This window comes from Mytilus californianus, unplaced genomic scaffold (genome assembly GCF_021869535.1).
Source record: "Mytilus californianus isolate M0D057914Y unplaced genomic scaffold, xbMytCali1.0.p SCAF_2, whole genome shotgun sequence".
NCBI classification, from domain to species: domain Eukaryota; kingdom Metazoa; phylum Mollusca; class Bivalvia; order Mytilida; family Mytilidae; genus Mytilus; species Mytilus californianus.
This window is the reverse complement of record NW_026262668.1, coordinates 84,647,393-84,670,017: the sequence shown is the minus strand read 5'-3', so window position 1 is coordinate 84,670,017 and position 22,625 is coordinate 84,647,393. Positions and strand designations below refer to the sequence as shown.

General features: G+C 36.8%; 1 protein-coding gene across 27 annotated transcripts in view; it reads left to right on the top strand.

Moving 5' to 3' along the window:
- LOC127730321 (arylsulfatase J-like) overlaps positions 1 to 22,090 on the top strand; it is a 30,304-nt gene extending 8,214 nt beyond the window's left edge. For 2 of the 27 annotated variants that reach the window (XM_052238657.1, XM_052238659.1), the window contains 7 exons: positions 1,434 to 1,593; positions 9,000 to 9,112; positions 14,723 to 14,839; positions 15,705 to 15,827; positions 18,593 to 18,725; positions 18,924 to 19,077; positions 21,098 to 22,090. In XM_052238657.1, the coding sequence (XP_052094617.1) occupies positions 1,434 to 1,593; positions 9,000 to 9,112; positions 14,723 to 14,839; positions 15,705 to 15,827; positions 18,593 to 18,725; positions 18,924 to 19,077; positions 21,098 to 21,815 (1,518 nt within the window). In that variant the 3' untranslated portion in view covers positions 21,816 to 22,090. The other 25 variants (XM_052238658.1, XM_052238673.1, XM_052238662.1 and 22 more) reach the window with 25 other exon arrangements.
- Positions 22,091 to 22,625: the final 535 nt, after the last annotated feature.

Sequence of the window (22,625 nt, the reverse complement as noted above, 5' to 3'; positions counted from 1 at the left end):
CACAAAACTAAGATCAAGTACAAATTTTTCGTTTCCGTTTTCTAACTTTAGTTTGCCTCAACCAAATGTTATGAAACTTATACACAATTCTTATTACTACATAATACAGATTAAGTACGAAATTTGGTGGCGACACTAGTACTTTTACCATTCTTGAGTTATATCCCTTTATAAACATAAAAATTGCTGAATTTTTCGTTTCCGTTCTCTTATTTTAGTTTGTCTCAACCAAATGTTATAAAACTTATACACAACCGTTCTAGAGTTATGTGTGTTTACAAATAGAAAATTGCTGAATTTTTAGTTTCTGTTCTCTACTTAAGTTAGCCTCAACCAAATGTTATGAGACTTACACACAATGCTTATTACCACAAAACTCAGATCAAGTTCAAATTTGGATAGCGTCACTTTTACCGTTCTTCAGTTATGTCCCTTTATAACTATATGATATGCAAGCAGGTGCATCATCTGTGTCCACATGTGGACACTATCCACATTTATTTAAAGAGTTTTGCCCCTTGGAAACATTAATTATATGGAAAATTGCATCCTTAGTGCTCTCATGTGTACAATTCTTGACAGAATTTTATGAAACTTATATCATAGGTTTTATATTGTCACAGTTTATATTAAAAAATGTCTTTGACACTTTCGAAAATAAGTGATGATTAAATAATTTTAAAGAGTTATGCTCCTTAGAAATATTAATTATAACTGAAATAGCATTGCATTTGCTCTAAAGCATTCATTTCTCCAAGATATTTATAAAAAGATTTTAAGAACAAAAAAAAAAAAGTTTTTTTTTATTATTGCCCTTGTACCTTGGAAAGATGAAAATATGTGCAACGCTGGGGACATTGGAACTCTGTTCTTTTATTAAGACAGTTCCTATGGTTACAATTTTACAAATAGCAACCCCAGACATTTTGTCCAAACTGATTATAGAGACTGAGAAAGGCCTGTAACTACCTTATTATAAATGTCAGAGCTATAAGACATATGCTAGCATAGTTTAGACTGTTGTATGAGTCATGCATATATTAGCATAGTTTTAGACTGGTGTATTCATCAAACAAATGTATGTAAGAATGATATTAGATTGGTTTAGTTTCTTGTGTACAATTTGGAGTTTAGTATGGCGTTCATTATCACTGAACTAGTATATATATTTGTTTAGGGGCCAGCTGAAGGACGCCTCCGGGTGCGGGAATTTCTCGCTGCATTGAAGACCTGTTGGTGACCTTCTGCTGTTGTCTGTTCTATGGTCGGGTTGTTGTCTCTTTGACACATTCCCCATTTCCATTCTCAATTTTATATAGACATGTGAATTCGTAGAAAATAGAAACCATACTTAAAACTTGCTAAATTTTACCGCTACCAGCCCTCTGTTTAAAACTTACATCTTTAGATTATGTTATTTTGTTTCTTCACAGGGATGGAATGATGTCAGTTTCCATGGTTCAGATCAGATATCAACTCCACACCTAGATGAACTTGCTTATAAAGGTGTCCTGTTAAAGAATTATTATGTATCTCCTATCTGTACTCCAACCAGAGGGGCTTTAATGTCAGGCAGACACCCCATCCATACAGGTACAGTATCCAACTAGAGGGGCTTTAATATCAGGCAGACACCCCATCCATACAGGTACGGTACTCCAACCAGAGGGGCTTTAATGTCAGGCAGACACCCCATCCATACAGGTACGGTACTCTCACCAGGGGGGCTTTAATGTCAGGCAGACACCCCATCCACACAGGTACGGTACTCTCACCAGGGGGCTTTAATGTCAGGCAGACACCCCATCCATACAGGTACAGTACTCTCACCAGGGGGCTTTAATGTCAGGCAGACACCCCATTCATACATGTACAGTACTCCAACTAGAGGGGCTTTAATGTCAGGCAGACACCCCATCCATACAGGTACAGTACTCCAACTAGAGGGGCTTTAATGTCAGGCAGACACCCCATCCATACAGGTACAGTACTCCAACCAGAGGGGCTTTAATGTCAGGCAGACACCCCATCAATACAGGTACAGTACTCCAACCAGTGGGGCTTTAATGTCAGGCAGACACCCCATCCATACAGGTACAGTACTCTAACCAGAGGGGCTTTAATGTCAGGCAGACACTCCATATATACAGGTACAGTACTCAAACCAGTGGGGCTTTAATGTCAGGCAGACACCCCATTCATACATGTAGAGTACTCCAACCAGGGGGGCTTTAATGTCAGTCAGACACTCTATCCATACAGGTACAGTACTCTAACCAGAGGGGCTTTACTGTCAGGCAGACACTCCATCCGTTCAGGTACAGTGCTCCAACTAGAGGGGCTTTAATGTCAGGCAGACACCCCATTCATACAGGTACAGTACTCCAACTAGAGAGGCTTTAATGTCAGGCAGACACCCCATTCATACAGGTACAGTACTCGAAACCATGGCGCTTTAATGTCAGTCAGACACTCCATCTATGCAGGTACAGTACTCCAACCAGTGGGGCTTTAATGTCAGGCAGACACCCCATTCATACAGGTACAGTACTCCAACCAGAGGGGCTTTAATGTCAGGCAGACACCCCATTCATACAGGTACAGTACTCCAACTAGAGGGGCTTTAATGTCAGGCAGACACCCCATTCATACAGGTACAGTACTCCAACTAGAGGGGCTTTAATGTCAGGCAGACACCCCATTCATACAGGTACAGTACTCCAACTAGAGGGGCTTTAATGTCAGGCAGACACCCCATTCATACAGGTACAGTACTCCAACTAGAGGGGCTTTAATGTCAGGCAGACACCCCATTCGTACAGGTACAGTACTCCAACTAGAGGGGCTTTAATGTCAGGCAGACACTCCATCCATACAGGTACAGTTATCCAACTAGAGGGGATTTAATGTCAGGCAGACACCTCATCCATACATGTACAGTACTCCAACTAGAGGTGCTTTAATGTCGGGCAGACACCCCATCCATACAGGTACAGTACTCAACTAGAGGGGCTTTAATGTCGGGCAGACACCCCATCCATACAGGTACAGTACTCCAATTAGAGGGGCTTTAATATCGGGCAGACACTTCATCCATACAGGTACAGTACTCCAACTAGAGGGGCTTTAATGTCAGGCAGACACTCTATCCATACAGGTACAGTACTCTAACCAGAGGGGCTTTACTGTCAGGCAGACACTCCATCCGTTCAGGTACAGTGCTCCAACCAGAGGGGTTTTAATGTCAGGCAGACACCCCATCCATACAGGTACAGTACTCCAACCAGAGGGGCTTTAATGTCAGGCAGACACCCCATTCATACAGGTACAGTACTCCAACCAGGGGGGCTTTAATGTCAGTCAGACACTCCATCCATACAGGTACAGTACTCCAACCAGTGGGGCTTTAATGTCAGGCAGACACCCAATTCATACAGGTACAGTACTCCAACCAGAGGGGCTTTAATGTCAGGCAGACATCCCATTCATACAGGTACAGTACTCCAACTAGAGGGGCTTTAATGTCAGGCAGACACCCCATTCATACAGGTACAGTACTCCAACTAGAGGGGCTTTAATGTCAGGCAGACACCCCATTCATACAGGTACAGTACTCCAACTAGAGGGGCTTTAATGTCAGGCAGACACTCCATCCATACAGATACAGTTATCCAACTAGAGGGGATTTAATGTCAGGCAGACACCCCATTCAAACAGGTACAGTACTCCAACTAGAGGGGCTTTAATGTCAGGCAGACACCCCATCCATACAGGTACAGTACTCCAACCAGAGGGGCTTTAATGTCAGGCAGACACCCCATTCATACAGGTACAGTACTCCAACCAGGGGGGCTTTAATGTCAGTCAGACACTCCATCCATACAGGTACAGTACTCCAACCAGTGGGGCTTTAATGTCAGGCAGACACCCAATTCATACAGGTACAGTACTCCAACCAGAGGGGCTTTAATGTCAGGCAGACACCCCATTTATACAGGTACAGTACTCCAACCAGTGGGGCTTTAATGTCGGGCAGACACCCCATCCATACAGGTACAGTACTCCAATTAGAGGGGCTTTAATATCGGGCAGACACTTCATCCATACAGGTACAGTACTCCAACTAGAGGGGCTTTAATGTCAGGCAGACACTCTATCCATACAGGTACAGTACTCTAACCAGAGGGGCTTTACTGTCAGGCAGACACTCCATCCGTTCAGGTACAGTGCTCCAACCAGAGGGGTTTTAATGTCAGGCAGACACCCCATCCATACAGGTACAGTACTCCAACCAGAGGGGCTTTAATGTCAGGCAGACACCCCATTCATACAGGTACAGTACTCCAACCAGGGGGGCTTTAATGTCAGTCAGACACTCCATCCATACAGGTACAGTACTCCAACCAGTGGGGCTTTAATGTCAGGCAGACACCCAATTCATACAGGTACAGTACTCCAACCAGAGGGGCTTTAATGTCAGGCAGACATCCCATTCATACAGGTACAGTACTCCAACTAGAGGGGCTTTAATGTCAGGCAGACACCCCATTCATACAGGTACAGTACTCCAACTAGAGGGGCTTTAATGTCAGGCAGACACCCCATTCATACAGGTACAGTACTCCAACTAGAGGGGCTTTAATGTCAGGCAGACACTCCATCCATACAGGTACAGTAGTCCAACTAGAGGGGCTTTAATGTCAGGCAGACACCCCATCAATACAGGTACAGTACTCCAACCAGTGGGGCTTTAATGTCAGGCAGACACCCCATCCATACAGGTACAGTACTCTAACCAGAGGGGCTTTAATGTCAGGCAGACACTCCATTCATACAGGTACAGTACTCAAACCAGTGGGGCTTTAATGTCAGGCAGACACCCCATTCATACATGTAGAGTACTCCAACCAGGGGGGCTTTAATGTCAGTCAGACACTCTATCCATACAGGTACAGTACTCTAACCAGAGGGGCTTTACTGTCAGGCAGACACTCCATCCGTTCAGGTACAGTGCTCCAACTAGAGGGGCTTTAATGTCAGGCAGACACCCCATTCATACAGGTACAGTACTCCAACTAGAGAGGCTTTAATGTCAGGCAGACACCCCATTCATACAGGTACAGTACTCGAAACCATGGCGCTTTAATGTCAGTCAGACACTCCATCTATGCAGGTACAGTACTCCAACCAGTGGGGCTTTAATGTCAGGCAGACACCCCATTCATACAGGTACAGTACTCCAACCAGAGGGGCTTTAATGTCAGGCAGACACCCCATTCATACAGGTACAGTACTCCAACTAGAGGGGCTTTAATGTCAGGCAGACACCCCATTCATACAGGTACAGTACTCCAACTAGAGGGGCTTTAATGTCAGGCAGACACCCCATTCATACAGGTACAGTACTCCAACTAGAGGGGCTTTAATGTCAGGCAGACACCCCATTCATACAGGTACAGTACTCCAACTAGAGGGGCTTTAATGTCAGGCAGACACCCCATTCGTACAGGTACAGTACTCCAACTAGAGGGGCTTTAATGTCAGGCAGACACTCCATCCATACAGGTACAGTTATCCAACTAGAGGGGATTTAATGTCAGGCAGACACCTCATCCATACATGTACAGTACTCCAACTAGAGGTGCTTTAATGTCGGGCAGACACCCCATCCATACAGGTACAGTACTCAACTAGAGGGGCTTTAATGTCGGGCAGACACCCCATCCATACAGGTACAGTACTCCAATTAGAGGGGCTTTAATATCGGGCAGACACTTCATCCATACAGGTACAGTACTCCAACTAGAGGGGCTTTAATGTCAGGCAGACACTCTATCCATACAGGTACAGTACTCTAACCAGAGGGGCTTTACTGTCAGGCAGACACTCCATCCGTTCAGGTACAGTGCTCCAACCAGAGGGGTTTTAATGTCAGGCAGACACCCCATCCATACAGGTACAGTACTCCAACCAGAGGGGCTTTAATGTCAGGCAGACACCCCATTCATACAGGTACAGTACTCCAACCAGGGGGGCTTTAATGTCAGTCAGACACTCCATCCATACAGGTACAGTACTCCAACCAGTGGGGCTTTAATGTCAGGCAGACACCCAATTCATACAGGTACAGTACTCCAACCAGAGGGGCTTTAATGTCAGGCAGACATCCCATTCATACAGGTACAGTACTCCAACTAGAGGGGCTTTAATGTCAGGCAGACACCCCATTCATACAGGTACAGTACTCCAACTAGAGGGGCTTTAATGTCAGGCAGACACCCCATTCATACAGGTACAGTACTCCAACTAGAGGGGCTTTAATGTCAGGCAGACACTCCATCCATACAGATACAGTTATCCAACTAGAGGGGATTTAATGTCAGGCAGACACCCCATTCAAACAGGTACAGTACTCCAACTAGAGGGGCTTTAATGTCAGGCAGACACCCCATCCATACAGGTACAGTACTCCAACCAGAGGGGCTTTAATGTCAGGCAGACACCCCATTCATACAGGTACAGTACTCCAACCAGGGGGGCTTTAATGTCAGTCAGACACTCCATCCATACAGGTACAGTACTCCAACCAGTGGGGCTTTAATGTCAGGCAGACACCCAATTCATACAGGTACAGTACTCCAACCAGAGGGGCTTTAATGTCAGGCAGACACCCCATTTATACAGGTACAGTACTCCAACCAGTGGGGCTTTAATGTCGGGCAGACACCCCATCCATACAGGTACAGTACTCCAATTAGAGGGGCTTTAATATCGGGCAGACACTTCATCCATACAGGTACAGTACTCCAACTAGAGGGGCTTTAATGTCAGGCAGACACTCTATCCATACAGGTACAGTACTCTAACCAGAGGGGCTTTACTGTCAGGCAGACACTCCATCCGTTCAGGTACAGTGCTCCAACCAGAGGGGTTTTAATGTCAGGCAGACACCCCATCCATACAGGTACAGTACTCCAACCAGAGGGGCTTTAATGTCAGGCAGACACCCCATTCATACAGGTACAGTACTCCAACCAGGGGGGCTTTAATGTCAGTCAGACACTCCATCCATACAGGTACAGTACTCCAACCAGTGGGGCTTTAATGTCAGGCAGACACCCAATTCATACAGGTACAGTACTCCAACCAGAGGGGCTTTAATGTCAGGCAGACATCCCATTCATACAGGTACAGTACTCCAACTAGAGGGGCTTTAATGTCAGGCAGACACCCCATTCATACAGGTACAGTACTCCAACTAGAGGGGCTTTAATGTCAGGCAGACACCCCATTCATACAGGTACAGTACTCCAACTAGAGGGGCTTTAATGTCAGGCAGACACTCCATCCATACAGGTACAGTAGTCCAACTAGAGGGGCTTTAATGTCAGGCAGACACCCCATTCATACAGGTTCAGTACTCTAACCAGTGGGGCTTTAATGTCAGACAGACACCCATCCATACAGGTACATCTGTAGAGATACACTGAATAATCAAAGTCTTGCTTTGTTTCATATGGCAGAACGATCATGCATACAGTTATAGTTGAATCATTTGAAGCCTTAACTTGATCACTACAATTAACAAACATCTTAAACATTTAAATAGGCACTAAGAAAGATATGGTTAATAATACAGAAACACAGAAACCCGACAACAATGACAAATAAAAGAATACTTTCAAATATTATGATATTAGGTCAACACTGACAGAGTAAGACAACTGTCCAAATCATATGTCAATCTCAAAGTTAAGAACAGTTGTTGATAAATTCAACCTCAATAAATTGTCATTAACACATAATTCTTTATACAGAAGTCCATATTATATACATACATTAAACTTAACCTATAGTAAGATATATACTGCATTTGTATTAATGGGCTGGAAAAATATCTAATTTGGATTATCTCCCATTACCAGAAAAAACATTTCAATAAATAAATGTTTTAAATGTTAGATGTTGCAAAAATGTTATAATGTATGAAAGATAGGTCATAAACTTATGTAAAGTAAAAGTTATGTTGTGTTTCCAGATGTCTCTATAATTTGAAAAAAACCAAAGACAAAGCCTCTGTTGAGGTTTCTGATTCACATTAGCAAGTTAAACTAGTTATGTAAGTACCCAGTCCTACCTTTATAATTCCAGTCAGTGAAATAACAGAAAGAAGAGAAAGAAATATTATAAAAATAATTGCAAAAATGGGTACTTAATCCATTGTTGATTTTTATCTTACAGTAATGTACAGGAGATGAAAACTAAGCTAGTAGTTTCTGGTTCCAATAATGTAATTTTTAATATAAGGTTACTGATAAAATAGTAAAAATTGAGCAGGTGGATATATATATATATATAGTCTCTACCACTGCATCGAGTGTAATACTATATTTATCCACTTGAGACAATTTTCAAATTTAAAATGCGAGGCTTGCTGAGCGTTCTAAATATTTAAAATTTAACTGTCGAGAGTGGATACATATTGTATTACACTAAATTTGGTGGTGGAATTTGTTTCTCTAATGATTTTTATACAATATGCAGGCAAACTTATTCCTTTTTTTCAAATGATCTGCAAAAAGATGTGTTCTTTCTATGTGACGTCATCAGGCATGGTCGCCTTTTTTCATATCGTCACAATAGGAAATTCAGAGGAAAGCAATAAAATTTGACGTCATAATCAAATATTGACCAATGAATATGAGATCAAACGTACCACATGTTGATTAAATAAAAATAATCAACAGGTCAGGAAAAGGAAAAATTGGGTTAGAATTAGAGAAATTTCGTTATTGACTTGTTGATAAAGCCATGCATAGTATTTGAATTTTCTTATTTTATTGCAATCAGAAATTTTGTACCTTAAACCACCTTTTTTTTAATTGATCTCATTTTTATATGAAAACATATCTTTCATCAAACTTTCACTTAGAAGTGTATTTGGAGGAGATAAATGTTTATGAATAACAAAAGATGGTAACTTTTCTATTTGTGTTTAGGATTACAACATAGTGTTATTATGGGGTCAGAACCTTATGGTTTGCCATTAAATGTTTCTATCATGCCGGAGTGGTTACAGAAACTAGGATATAGGACACATATGGTTGGAAAGGTAGCCATTTAAAGCATGAACTTTCAACCTCTCAGATCAATGGTATCGTCAAATAATTGCTACCTTTGCAACAATCGTGAAAGTATTAATATATTCTTGACATGGGAAACATATTAATCTGTGTTTAGAAACATTTGAGAATTTACTTGTATTGAATTATGAAGTTACAATTAAATTGAGATTGTATAAATATTAACATCACAGATGAGTAAAGTTGTTGGGATGGTAGCAGTTATGTAACTAACAGAATGTTTATTTTGTTAGAACTTAGACTTAGACTTGCTTTTTAAACAAATTATATATATTGATACTTCTAACCTCTTATCCCTTGTATAATTTTATTTCTGTAGGACTTCAGTCTGGTGTTATTATAGGTTCACAGCCTTATGGTCTCCCTCTTAATTTTACCATTATGCCTCAATGGTTAAAACAACTTGGTTATAGGACCCATATGGTGGGCAAGGTAGTTCTTTTATTAAGTCTCCCAAACGAAGTTTGGGAAGACTTATTGTTTTTGCTCAGTTCTTATTATTATTATTATTCTTCTTCCTCTTCCTCTTCCTCTTCCGCCGCTTTTAAATTTGAACTTGTCCGCACCCGTTCTCCAAAACCGCTTGTCAGATTAACTTAGGGTTTCACAATATGTTAGACTAACATGTCTAGTGGTTCAATCAGGGTTTTGTTTGTGCAATGAGGTTTATAAAGGGGTACTTTGAGGGGCAAAAAGAAAAGAGGGTTTTACTATAGAACCCTATGGGATTTTATTTTTTTAAATTTTCAAATGATTATAAATTGAAAACCGTTTGTAATAGACACAATCTTTTTAATTGAAAATGTTCTAAATGATAAAACCCATTAAATGAAATACAGGGTTAGTCCCCAGGGGTCAACCCCACCCCCTGCCATTTGAGAAAGTTCTAATATCTTGTAAATGGTCGAGATCCCCACCCCTAAACCATATATATTCTGGTTTGTCATGCTAAGGTGGTTTGAATGATATACAGGGTTAGTCCCCAGGGGTCATCCCGACCCCCTGCCATTTGAGAAAGTTGTAATATCTTGTAAATGGTCGAGATCCCCACCCCTAAACCATATATATTTTGGTTTGTCATGATAAAGCACATGAAATGAAATACAGGGTTAGTCCCCAGGGGTCACCCCCACCCCATGCCATTTAAAAAAGTTCTTATATCTTGTAAGTGGTCAAGATCCCCACCCCTAAACCATATATATTCTGGTTTGTCATGCTAAGATGGTTTGAATGATATACAGGGTTAGTCCCCAGGGGTCATACCAACCCCCTGCCATTTGAGAAAGTTGTAATATCTTGTAAATGGTCGAGATCCCCACCCCTAAACCATATATATTCTGGTTTGTCATGATAAAGCAAATCAAATGAAATACAGGGTTAGTCCCCAGGGGTCATCCCCACCCTATGCCATTTAAGAAAGTTCTAATATCTTGTAAGTGGTCAAGATCCCCACCCCTAAACCATATATATTCTGGTTTGTCATGCTAAGATGGTTTGAATGATATACAGGGTTAGTCCCCAGGGGTCATCCCGACCCCCTGCCATTTGAGAAAGTTGTAATATCTTGTAAATGGTCGAGATCCCCACCCCTAAACCATATATATTCTGGTTTGTCATGCTAAGATGGTTTGAATGATATACAGAGTTAGTCCCCAGGGGTCATCCCGACCCCCTGCCATTTGAGAAAGTTGTAATATCTTGTAAATGGTTGAGATCCCCACCCCTAAACCATATAAATTCTGGTTTGTCATGATAAAGCACATAAAATGAAATACAGGGTTAGTCCCCAGGGGTCACCCCCACCCCATGCCATTTAAGAAAGTTCTAATATCTTGTAAGTGGTCAAGATCCCCACCCCTAAACCATATATATTCTGGTTTGTCATGCTAAGATGGTTTGAATGATATACAGGGTTAGTCCCCAGGGGTCATACCAACCCCCTGCCATTTGAGAAAGTTGTAATATCTTGTAAATGGTCGAGATCCCCACCCCTAAACCATATATATTCTTGTTTGTCATGATAAAGCAAATCAAATGAAATACAGGGTTAGTCCCCAGGGGTCATCCCCACCCTATGCCATTTAAGAAAGTTCTAATATCTTGTAAGTGGTCAAGATCCCCACCCCTAAACCATATATATTCTGGTTTGTCATGCTAAGATGGTTTGAATGATATACAGGGTTAGTCCCCAGGGATCATCCCGACCCCCTGCCATTTGAGAAAGTTGTAATATCTTGTAAATGGTCGAGATCCCCACCCCTAAACCATATATATTCTGGTTTGTCATGCCAATATGATTTGAATGATATACAAGGTTAGTCCCCAGGGATCACTAATGCATATAACTTTACTGGACCAAACCAATTTTCACTAGACTTTGCCCAATGTCAGGCGACCATGGGAATTACAAATTATGGGAGCTTCGTTTGGGAGACTTCGTAACAGCATCCTGTTACAATCATTTCTTGTTGTATTGTACTTTTTCTCTATAGCTTTCAAGTAGACAGGTGATGGCACTTAATGTGAAATTTGTTAGCATAAAAGATATAATATTGAAGTTAAATATAATATATCAATGTAAGGAGTATGTGATCTTTTTCAAATCTGCATCAGGCTGAATTTCACAATGTATAGAAATTAGAACATACACATAAAATTAAAATAAGCCTTTGTAATATTATTCATATATGAAGGAGAAAACCCTGTGTTTTTATTTGTACAAAATGGAAAAACTGCATATGACTCAGTTTACTTTCAGTTCAGAAAATAATAACCATTTGTTGCTAGTGTACAGATAAAATAAAAAGCTTCAGAATAAATAAACTTAATACCATTTAAGCAAATTCTTTTATTAAGCTTGAAGCTTGCTTAAAGTTATCTTTATACTTTATTAATGCTACTATAATGTGTCTAGTATCTTTATGTATTACAACATTTCTCTCAGCTTTTATAATCAAAGAACTTTTAGCAGCCAAATAATTAATATTCATTTTTAAATATATATATATATGTTTGAAAGCAAAGAGAATGAGAACAATTCTTTAAAGTCTTATTTAAGTTACTGGAAGCTTTATATGTTTTACATACTGTGGATTCATTATTTTTGTGGGATACCAGTTTTCGTGGATTTCATGGATTAATGTTTACCACGAATTTAAATGTTCAACAACATACAAATTATCTATAGGCTTGTATGTAGACTCTGATAAAACCATGAAATCAAATATCCACGAAAGCACTTTTTCTCCTCAATCCAAGAAAATTGGTATCCACTAAAATTAAGGAATTCACAGTACATAATGCTTAATATGATTGTGTTATATGAATAAAAAGAGATGTTAGGTATACCTTAAAGACAGAAAAAAAACCCACAAAATATGCAGACATTTAGTTTTTTTAAAACAAACAAATTTAATGGTTTATATATGTACCACAATAATTATGCAATGTTCTCCCTAGAAAGAGGTAGAACCAACTACCCCAGTATTTATTTCACACCAGGATCATTTAAATAAGTATTTCAATCTTAAATGAGATTAACAGTGTCACAGCTTCCTGTGTGTTGTTTGGGTTTCTCACCATATTATGGAATATTTTATAACGAGTTTAGCAAAGTAGAAATGAATGAAGACATGGTAGCCCAAAACAGCAGTTTTTGACAGAATTTGGCAAAATTTGATTATTTATAATAAAAAATGTTCAAGTAGGGCATTCTTCACCAAAACCAAAATTCTGTTACAAGTTAAGCTCTCAGTGTTTTAAAACAAAATGAATATATTTTGTTCAGAAAAATCAAAATTTTTCTCCAAAAAACATGTAAAATTTGCAATTTTGTACCAACATTCCTCCAAGAGCAACATGCTTTGCTGACATGTTGCTGAATAACATTTTATGCGATGAAAGTCGCAGAAAGCGGGACATAGGGATTGCTTTTCTGGCCATGACGATGATGGCTCTGGCTCAGGCTCAGGCGTCAACAATTGTTAAGTTTTCTGCTTAAGTTAGTTTGATAGGAGCCACTTGTGATAGATCATTGATATTTAATAGAAAGTTGCATTACTATCAGTACATATCAGTTTGACGTCTATTTGAGGGCCTGCCCCCTAGGACATGGTCCAGTGACTTTGAATTATTTAGCAATGTTCAATGTTAAGTTTTCTGCTTATGTTAGTTTGATAGGATCTGCTTGTGATAGATCAATGAAATTTTGTAGGAAGTCGCATTACTATCAGTACATATCAGTTTGATGACTATTTCGAGGCCCTGTCCCCTAGGACATGGTCCATTGACTTTGAATTAATTAGCAATTTTCAATGTTAAGTATTCTGCTTTATTTGGTTTGATAGGATCTACTTGTGATAGATCAATGATGTTTTGTATGCAGTTGCATTACTATCAGTTCATATCAGTTTGACGACTATATCGAGACCCTGCCCACTTTGTCATGGTCCATTGACTTCGAACTAATTAGCAATTGTCAATGTTAAGTTTTTCTGCTTAAGTTATATAGAAAGGAACTACTTACAATAAACAACGATATTTTCTATAAAGTTACATTACTGTCTGTACACCTCAGTGTGTCAACCATTTTCAGGCCCTGCCCACTAGATCATGGTCTAGTGACTGAATTAATAAGCAATGTCACTGCCATCAGTTTGTCTTTTTCTGAATTTTATGCTGATAGGCCAGACATATCTCTGTGTCAACAGTTTATGTTATGTTTAATTGTGGTGTTGTAAGAGTTCCATGTTTTTTGTTCTTTTGGTCAATTTGTAATTGGGCAGTTTTTTCATATTTTAAAGAAGTTAAAGTATGCATTTAGAACTTGTTGAACTTGTGTATGTAGCAGTATTTATACATGTATCCAAAGATGCAACTTATATTTTATAACAGACATGGAAATTTCATAAAAATTTCAATTGTTTCAATCTTTTTCAGCCATCACACAATGAACCTTATATTTTCAGGTACCAGGTGATTGGTATAGACTCTTTAGATTGCTATTTTCAGTAATTGTAATGTCAGTCAGGGGATTTACATGTGCAATACCAAATCAGATTCAATCTTTCTTGTTGAAATAAGAAATAACATGAGTTATCTCCCTTTACTCTTGGTTAATTTTCTTACTTTTTAAGTATTTAAGAAATCTTTGGACAATAATTTCTATTTGAGTAACCTTCTCTTTTGAAAAGTAAATCTTATTTGTAGAAATGTTACCTATATAAGTAAGAATGGAAGCTTCACCTGGTTCATGATGCTGTCAAGTATTAAAAGTATTAAAGCAGTAAATCCAAAAGATCAATATAAACCTTTTTTACCTATACAAGTAAATTTGATCTTTATTGCACAGATAAGGGTGAATCTGATTCAAATAGGTAATTTGAAAATTATTTGAGCAAGTAATATTGATTTTGACTAGAAAATGTTCATAACAGAGCAACCGAAAAACACATTGAAGAATATACATATACCTGGTATATATTACTTATGCATCAAAACAAACACTATCATGTGTTACTTAAAAAACCTACCTCTTAAGCTCCATTTGTGTATTAATGCTAAATATTTTACTTTTAAAGTGGCATCTAGGATTTTTCCGTAAGGAATATACTCCCTTGTATAGAGGATTTGAATCTCATTATGGATATTACCTCGGATGTGGTGATTACTATGATCACAGCTCAGAAGCAACGCCTGTAAGTATATTGTATAAACCTCCATAGAATGACATGGAACAAATAGTAGTACACTTCTGTTCATCTCATTGCATGTTTTCAGATGTGTAGCTCTTATATTTAGAACATTGTTTGCTCATAATGTCATGTTATCTTAATTCATGGTTCCAGAATCTAATGAATTATGGAATTTTTTTTCAAAAGGATAGATCACACTGTTATGACAACATTTTAAACACTGGATATTGACCAATGGGGTAACATTTCTATTTGTTTTGGTCACAGGGGCTTGGGACTTCTTTTCTATTCCTCTTTTGTTTTGGGGTGTTTAATTTTTGTTAGTAAAATTTTTTAATCTGTTAACTTATTTTCACTTATTTAATGTGTTCTTGCTCCTATCCATATGATATGCTGCCCCTTTATTCCTATTTTCCACAAGGCAGGAAAGATCTAAAAGTTTAATATTATACATCTGCTCTCCTAGGCCTCCAACAGATATTTTACACCATATTTTCATTAAAACATACAAATAAAAACTTTTATGAGCTCCAAAAAAATTTATCTTTTTGTTTCTGTTAGTGGTTTTGTATGTATAATCACTCAGAAATTTAAGATTTTTACTCCTTGGTGGCTTTAATTTTATCAAATCCATTAATGATGACAAAAATAGACGTCAAATTCACACACTGTATGACTCCAATGCAATGTATGAAATTATGAAGTTGGATAAGTTCGAAAGTTTTCTCATTTGTTTACAGGCTACAAAATAATAAAAAAAAAAAAATACAGGAACCTTGTGTACTTATTGAACCTTATGACTTCATGCATTTGTTGTATGCAGTTCTGATTTAACTAATGTTAAGTTTTACTCTGCTTTAATTTGTAGGAATATTTTGGATATGATTTCTGGAGAAACAATACAGTAGATTATACCTCAATAGGACAATACTCAACAGAAATATTTACTAAAGAAGCTGTTAACATAATCAACAATCACAATCCATCACAGGTATTTGAAGATCAATTGAATATGAGTTTGTTGATACACCAGAAAAATTATTTATCACAGCATGATATAGAAAGCAATATATCTGATTTTCCCAATCATGTCATATGTGCCATGTTTCCCTGGTTTACTCTACAACTGGTACCCTTTTTAGTTCACCTGGCTTAAAAGGCCAAGTGAGCTTTTGCCATCACTTGGCATCTGTTGTTCATCTTCTGTTGTCTGTCCGGCCATCATCATTAACTTTTTAGAAAATATTCTGCAATGAAACTAACCAAACTTCACCTAAATGTTCCTCAGGGTTTCTAGTTTAAAAATTTTATTCAGAGATTTGATCCATCAACAAATATGGCAGTTGTTGCTAAAAATAGAACTTAGAGTAGGTGATGGTCTATATCACCAGTGAAATTTTCAGAAAAATAGTACAATCCAACTTGGAGTTGTTGTCTCTAAAATGTCAGTGTTTAGTAAGTTTGGAAGTTTTTGGCTTATGTATCAAAAACCAAAGCAGTTACACCAAACTTTACTGTTGTGAATTGATCAGCAGGTCTATCTCCTGTGAAATTTTCAGAAAAATCGAACTTCTTATTTTGGAGTTATTCCCCTTAAATGTCATTTTCAGTTTTTACCTGTGTCTTTCAAGGTTGGAAGCAGGTCTAGTAACTGCTCTACTGCATCCTTCTGTCTTTCCTTCTGTCTATCCGTCCATCCATATGATTGTTTGAAATTTGACAACACTCATTGTACAAGGAATATTTAGTCAAATATTTCTTGTGAAAAAAAAGTGTTCAGCAAAATAAATCAACAAAGAATTAACTTAACCGAATTGTCAGTTGACGGCTTATAGGAGTTATTGCCCTTGAAAGATGGTTTTATCCATTTTTATGCCCCCGCCGTAGCGGAGGGGGCATTAAGTTTTATCCTTGTCTGTCTGTACGTACGTACGTACATCCATACGTCCCAAAATTGGTTTCCGTTCTCTAACTTGAGTTTGCCTAAACCAAATGTTATGAAACTTATACACAATGCTTATTACCACAAAATACAGATCAACTTTGAATTTTGGTGGCGTCACTTTAACTGTTCTAGAGTTATGCCCCTTCATTAATGGAAAAATTCCAAAATTTTTAGTTTCCGTTCTCTAACTAAAGTTTGCCTCAACCAAATGTTATGAAACTTATACACAATGCTTATTACCACTAAATACAGATCAAGTTTGAATTTTGGTAGCGTCACTCTAACCATTCTAGAGTTATGCCCCCCAATAAATGAAAAAATTACAAAACGTTTAGTTTCCGTTCTCTAACTTAAGTTTGCCTCTACCAAATATAATGAAACTTATACACAATGCTTATTACGACAAAACACAGATCAAGTTTGAATTTTGGTGGGGTCACTTTAACCATTCGCGAGTTATGCCCTTTATAAATGGAAAAAAAAATGCAAAATTTTTAGTTTCCATTTTCTAACTTAAGTTGCCTCAACCAAATGTTATGAAACTTATACACAATGCTCATTACCACAAAACACAGATCAAGTTGAATTCTGGTGGCGTCATTTTAACCATTATCGAGTTATGCCCCTTTATATATTGAAATATTGCAAAATTTTTAGTTTCCGTTCTGTAACTTAAGTTTGCCCCAACCAAACATTATGAAACCAATACACAATACTAATTACCACAAAACTCAGATCTAGTACAAGTTTGGGTAGCGTCACTTTTATTGTTTTTGAGTTATGCACTTTATAATGTTGTATGCAAACAGGGGCATCATCTGTGTCCATAGGGACACATTTTCCATTTATTTTCATTTTTTGCAGAAATCATTTCAGATAAAAAGAAGTTGTAAATAGCAAAGATGTCAAGCACAATAAGTTCTACAAATAAGTCAACATGGCCAAAATGGATATGACTCCTATCAGAATTTATAGCACTTGAAAGATGATTTTTTTTCCAATTTTGCAGTTTTTGAACAAACCATTTAAATAGATAGTGAGAAACTTAAAAAAAGCTAAACAATTCAGCACAATAAGATCTACAAGTAAGTCAACATTGCTGATGTGTCACACTTCTTATAAGAGATATTACCATTAAGTGATGTTTTTTTTTATCTCAAAAACTTCAATTGATAGGTATAAACTGTAAACAGTAAAAATTATCATCTTTACAAGGCCTATAAAAAATGACACTATATAAGATCTAGCATAACTGAATGCAATGAAGGAAAAAATAAATATCTAAATGGCATATTTTTACCAGGTGAACGAATCAGGCTCTTGGGAGACTCGTGTATCACATTAAAAGCATCATACATGATATTTTATATGAAATTTCATGAATGTAGTCACTGTACATTGTATTTTTTAATTGAAAGAAACTAAAGGCTAATTATGTAAGTGCAGACAAAATTTGTCCATAATGCATTTTGTTCAGATATCATTAGTATTTATATTTGATTCAAATGCAGCTGCATATCAGTTAAACAAATCTTTTTGAAATGTAGGTATTTCTTGAAATATTTTTAAGTGTAAAATCTCTTCAAAGATACTAAGCTAATAATTTGATATGCCAGATGCACATTTCGTTTACGTAAGACCAATCAGTGGTGCTCGAACCAAAACAGTTGAAAGAATTTAAATACGAAGTTGAAGAGCATTAAAACCCCAAATTTTGCTACGACTATCAATCCAATGAAGTTTTATAAACTACACATACCTAACATCAAGTATAAAAATCTAAAAATAACAGAACTGAATGTTTTTTCTAGCCTCTGTTCTTGTATTTACCTTACCAAGCAGTGCACAGTGGTAACCTTCCAGATGGAAACCCACTACAAGCTCCAAAGAAATATATCAAAAGGTTTCCTAATATCAAGAACATAAAACGGAGGACATATGCAGGTATGATATGTATTCAAGGCTTCTTAGTGTTAAAAAGTTCTATAGTTAATTATAAAAAAATTAACAAAGGAGGAGATATGATAAAAGAGGAAATCATCAAATGTATGAGTCACAAATAAGTAGTTGTTTTTATTTCTTTTTTAGAGCAAGCTCTTGATTAGTATTTCTTAATTTTATAACGACTTATACAACATATAGGAATGGTATCTGCCTTGGATGATGCTGTAGGGACTGTTGTTGATGCTCTGAAGATACAAGGTCTCTATGACAATTCTGTAATCCTATTTACAACAGACAATGGAGGACCAGCCAATGGATTTGATGGAAATGCAGCAAATAATTTTCCACTCAGGTTGGTCAGATTAACTTATTTTCATTTGACCGAATTGATAATCCATTTTAAAAACACAAAATAAAGAAGTCTCTCGATGTCATTTGTGATATCATTTATAGAATGTCTCAATGATAGCCCATCTGTGTGATTAGCATTTGTTTACAAAATGAGATGTGGTATGATTGCCAATGAGACAATTCTCAACCAGAGATCTAATGACATAGAAGTTAGGAAATATAGGTCACAATATGGCATTTAACAATGAGCAAAACCCATACCTCATTGCAAGCTAAAAAAGGGTTGACATGACAAATGTAAAACAATTTAATCGAAAAAACTAAAGGCCTGATGTTCAATCCCTGAGAAAACCAGATGCTTTTTTATTAGGTACACTATTATGAAAGATTATGTATTATGGTAGAGGTGTTTTTTTTTATATATAAAAGCCAACTTTTTTTCAAAGAAACAACAACCTTTCTTCTGCAATGGTCTAAAAAATATAAATCAGTTGATCAGTTTGAAGAAATGAATTCACTTAAAGAAGTGATTTGACTGGTTGGTACATGTATTCTGAAAGGATAAATCCCTTTTGGTTAAGATCAGTAATAACTGAGGGAAGATTCCTGGAAAAGTAAATTTTCTGTATGTTTGATACTTTAATAAATATCTTAAAAAAATAAAGAAGAGTGTGAATTATAGATTAACTTTCATACAGGGGTAATTTCGACTTGCCTAATTTTTTTAGCACAAAGCATGTTTTAAGTTTTAAATCCATAGTTATACCCTAATGACTAAGCTTGAGGGCTGTATTGGGAGTATTTATACACAGCCCCATACGATCTGAGATCTTTCATAGATAATTGGAATTTAAATATGGCTGTCATACAAATGGACACAATGTAAAATAAGGTTCAACCAATCGCTTTCAATTTAATAAGTTTTGCCTTTAATAATTGGTTTATGCATTTACAGTTTTGAAGTTTGTGTTTGCTAATTATGCTGTATGATGACAGATCTGCTTTTCTGTTATCTGCTCCAAATGATGAATCAAATTTGAACCACTGTATGTTGTCTACTTAGGTATCCTTTATTTTGTTTCTGTATGTTCTGTGTCACAATTGAATTTAATGTAAGATTATTTAAAGTAAGAGTCACATAAGGGCATTCTTATATCTATATTTACAACTTCACCAAACTACTAGAAATGAATTTTTACTGAAATTATATAATCATTCTTCTGCATGTTCAATTTAGTTTGGCAACATATGAATATGTGATGTCTACATCTAACATCACAGTACCCAAATTGCACCAGGTAACCAAATTACACCTATTGAGCAAAAATAGCAACAGAAATCTTACAAGTTTTCTTTGAGACTTAACAATTTGTACTTTTATGATTTGACATAATACATGTCTTTCGACATAGGTAAATATATTTAAATATACACAAAACGTTCACAGTATATATCAATAGATGAAGTATTTACTGGAAAAAGTAAAATCTACGGAAACGTCGCCATGCGACTTCCACAAAAGGTCATCTTTTAAAAATGAGCAAATAAAATATGTTACAAGTATCCTTTTCTTAAAAAATGAATAGTAAGCATGGACTAATGTCAAATTGTTCTAAATATTTGAAGAAATAAAACTAAACATCTGTTATTCAATTTTTAGGGATGTTGATTTAAGCATGGATGCAATTTGTGTACTCCTCATTACAGAATCATTGATTATTTGGAGGTCGGTTTAAACCTTTTTTTCTATGATTCAATATGGATTAAAAATTAAATTGGTGTATCTATATAGTAAATAAGGAAACATCTACAAAATTAACACAGAATGGAAACTTTTGTGTGGATCATAAATAAACGTAGGTGAAAAAACTGTCAAAATAGGTGCAATTTAGGTACCCCCACATTAGCTATAGAGTTCGTAAAACTTGATACATCTAAAAATGTTTGGAACAGAGTTTATAGTGAACCACAGACCAACCTGGATCTAATTCATTAAGTTCAGTATTTTTTTTTTATTTCAGGGGAGTGAAGGCCACATTGTGGGAAGGTGGAGTTAGAGGAACAGGTTTTCTGCATTCACCAATCTTACAGAAGCAAGGATATATTGCAGAACAGATGATTCATGTTTGTGATTGGTTACCAACATTATATAGAGCTGCTGGTGGTAACCCTAAACAAATGAAAGATCTGGATGGATATGACCTTTGGGATATGTTATCGAACAATGGAAAGAGTATAAGAACAGGAATGTTACATAATATTGACCCTTATGAACCTAAAGGGGCACTAAGACAGGGAGATTATAAACTTTTATATGGAAAAATTAGTAAGACTTGGGGTGGCTGGTATCCACCATGGCAGGTGGATACAGATAGTGAAACATATCATTATGATAAAATGGACTCATATAATATTGATGAAGTTATAAAATATTTTTCAGTGTCAAACCGAAATTCAAAGGAATTTTCCATGTTTTCTCCATTAAAGATTGACTGTGGTCCTGTACCAGCAAATGCCAGCACAAACTGTGATCCAGAAATGAAACCATGTTTATATCACATTCCGTCTGATCCTTGTGAATTTCATAATATTGCAGACCAGCATCCTGACATTGTACTAAATATGATGAATGTCCTCTCTCATTATAACTCTACTATGGTGCCTCCACTTAACAAACGCCAAGACCCTGCAGGGAACCCTAGGAATAATAATGGAGCTTGGGTTCCATGGATGAAGTAATTGATGATTGTTTAAGCCTTATTATCAATACAATCTGTTATTATCATCTGGTATCTGTCATTGTTATAAATGTTAAATTTTGTCTCTTCATGAATGTAGTTGTAGATATTTGCTTTCAATTCTGTCCGTCTATACTTTCAAAATTGGACAATTCTTTGTTACATCTATTCTCATACACCCATTGTGATATGTCAGTAATAGTTTACCAATGACAACATATATCCAAAATTTTATCAAGAATTGCTTGATTTGTCATGAATACATATGATTATATTTTTGGTGTTTTTTTTTTCTTCAAATTTCCATTCAAATAAGGTTACTAAGTACATGTATGCATTAACGTGCAAATTCTCCAAATAACAAAAACAGTAAGATATGACACAAAACAACATCTGACAATGTCCTTGACTTGGTTGGGTAAACTATTTTTGACAAATGATGTTAATCTGGCAGCAGCTGCAAAAACTATTTGTATGTGGCTTCATATTTCAAAAGGTAGAAGACATGGAAGTGTCATAACTTGTAAAGACACCTTAGAAAACTTATGTCTGTTATATGTCCATTGTCCTTGACTTAATTTTCACGGTTCAATGACTGCTTTTAAAAACCATATTTTTTGTCATATGAATTTCTCACTGAGTATAAGGATAATTATATTTGGTATATGGGATCCTTGCAAGGTCTTCACGTCCATCAGGCAGGGTACACTAGACCCCAACCTATTTCATGGATCAGTGATCTAGGTTAAAATAATGTGATTAGGTCCATTTTTCAGATACTGAAAGTATTAGGTCAAGTATAGCTGGTGTA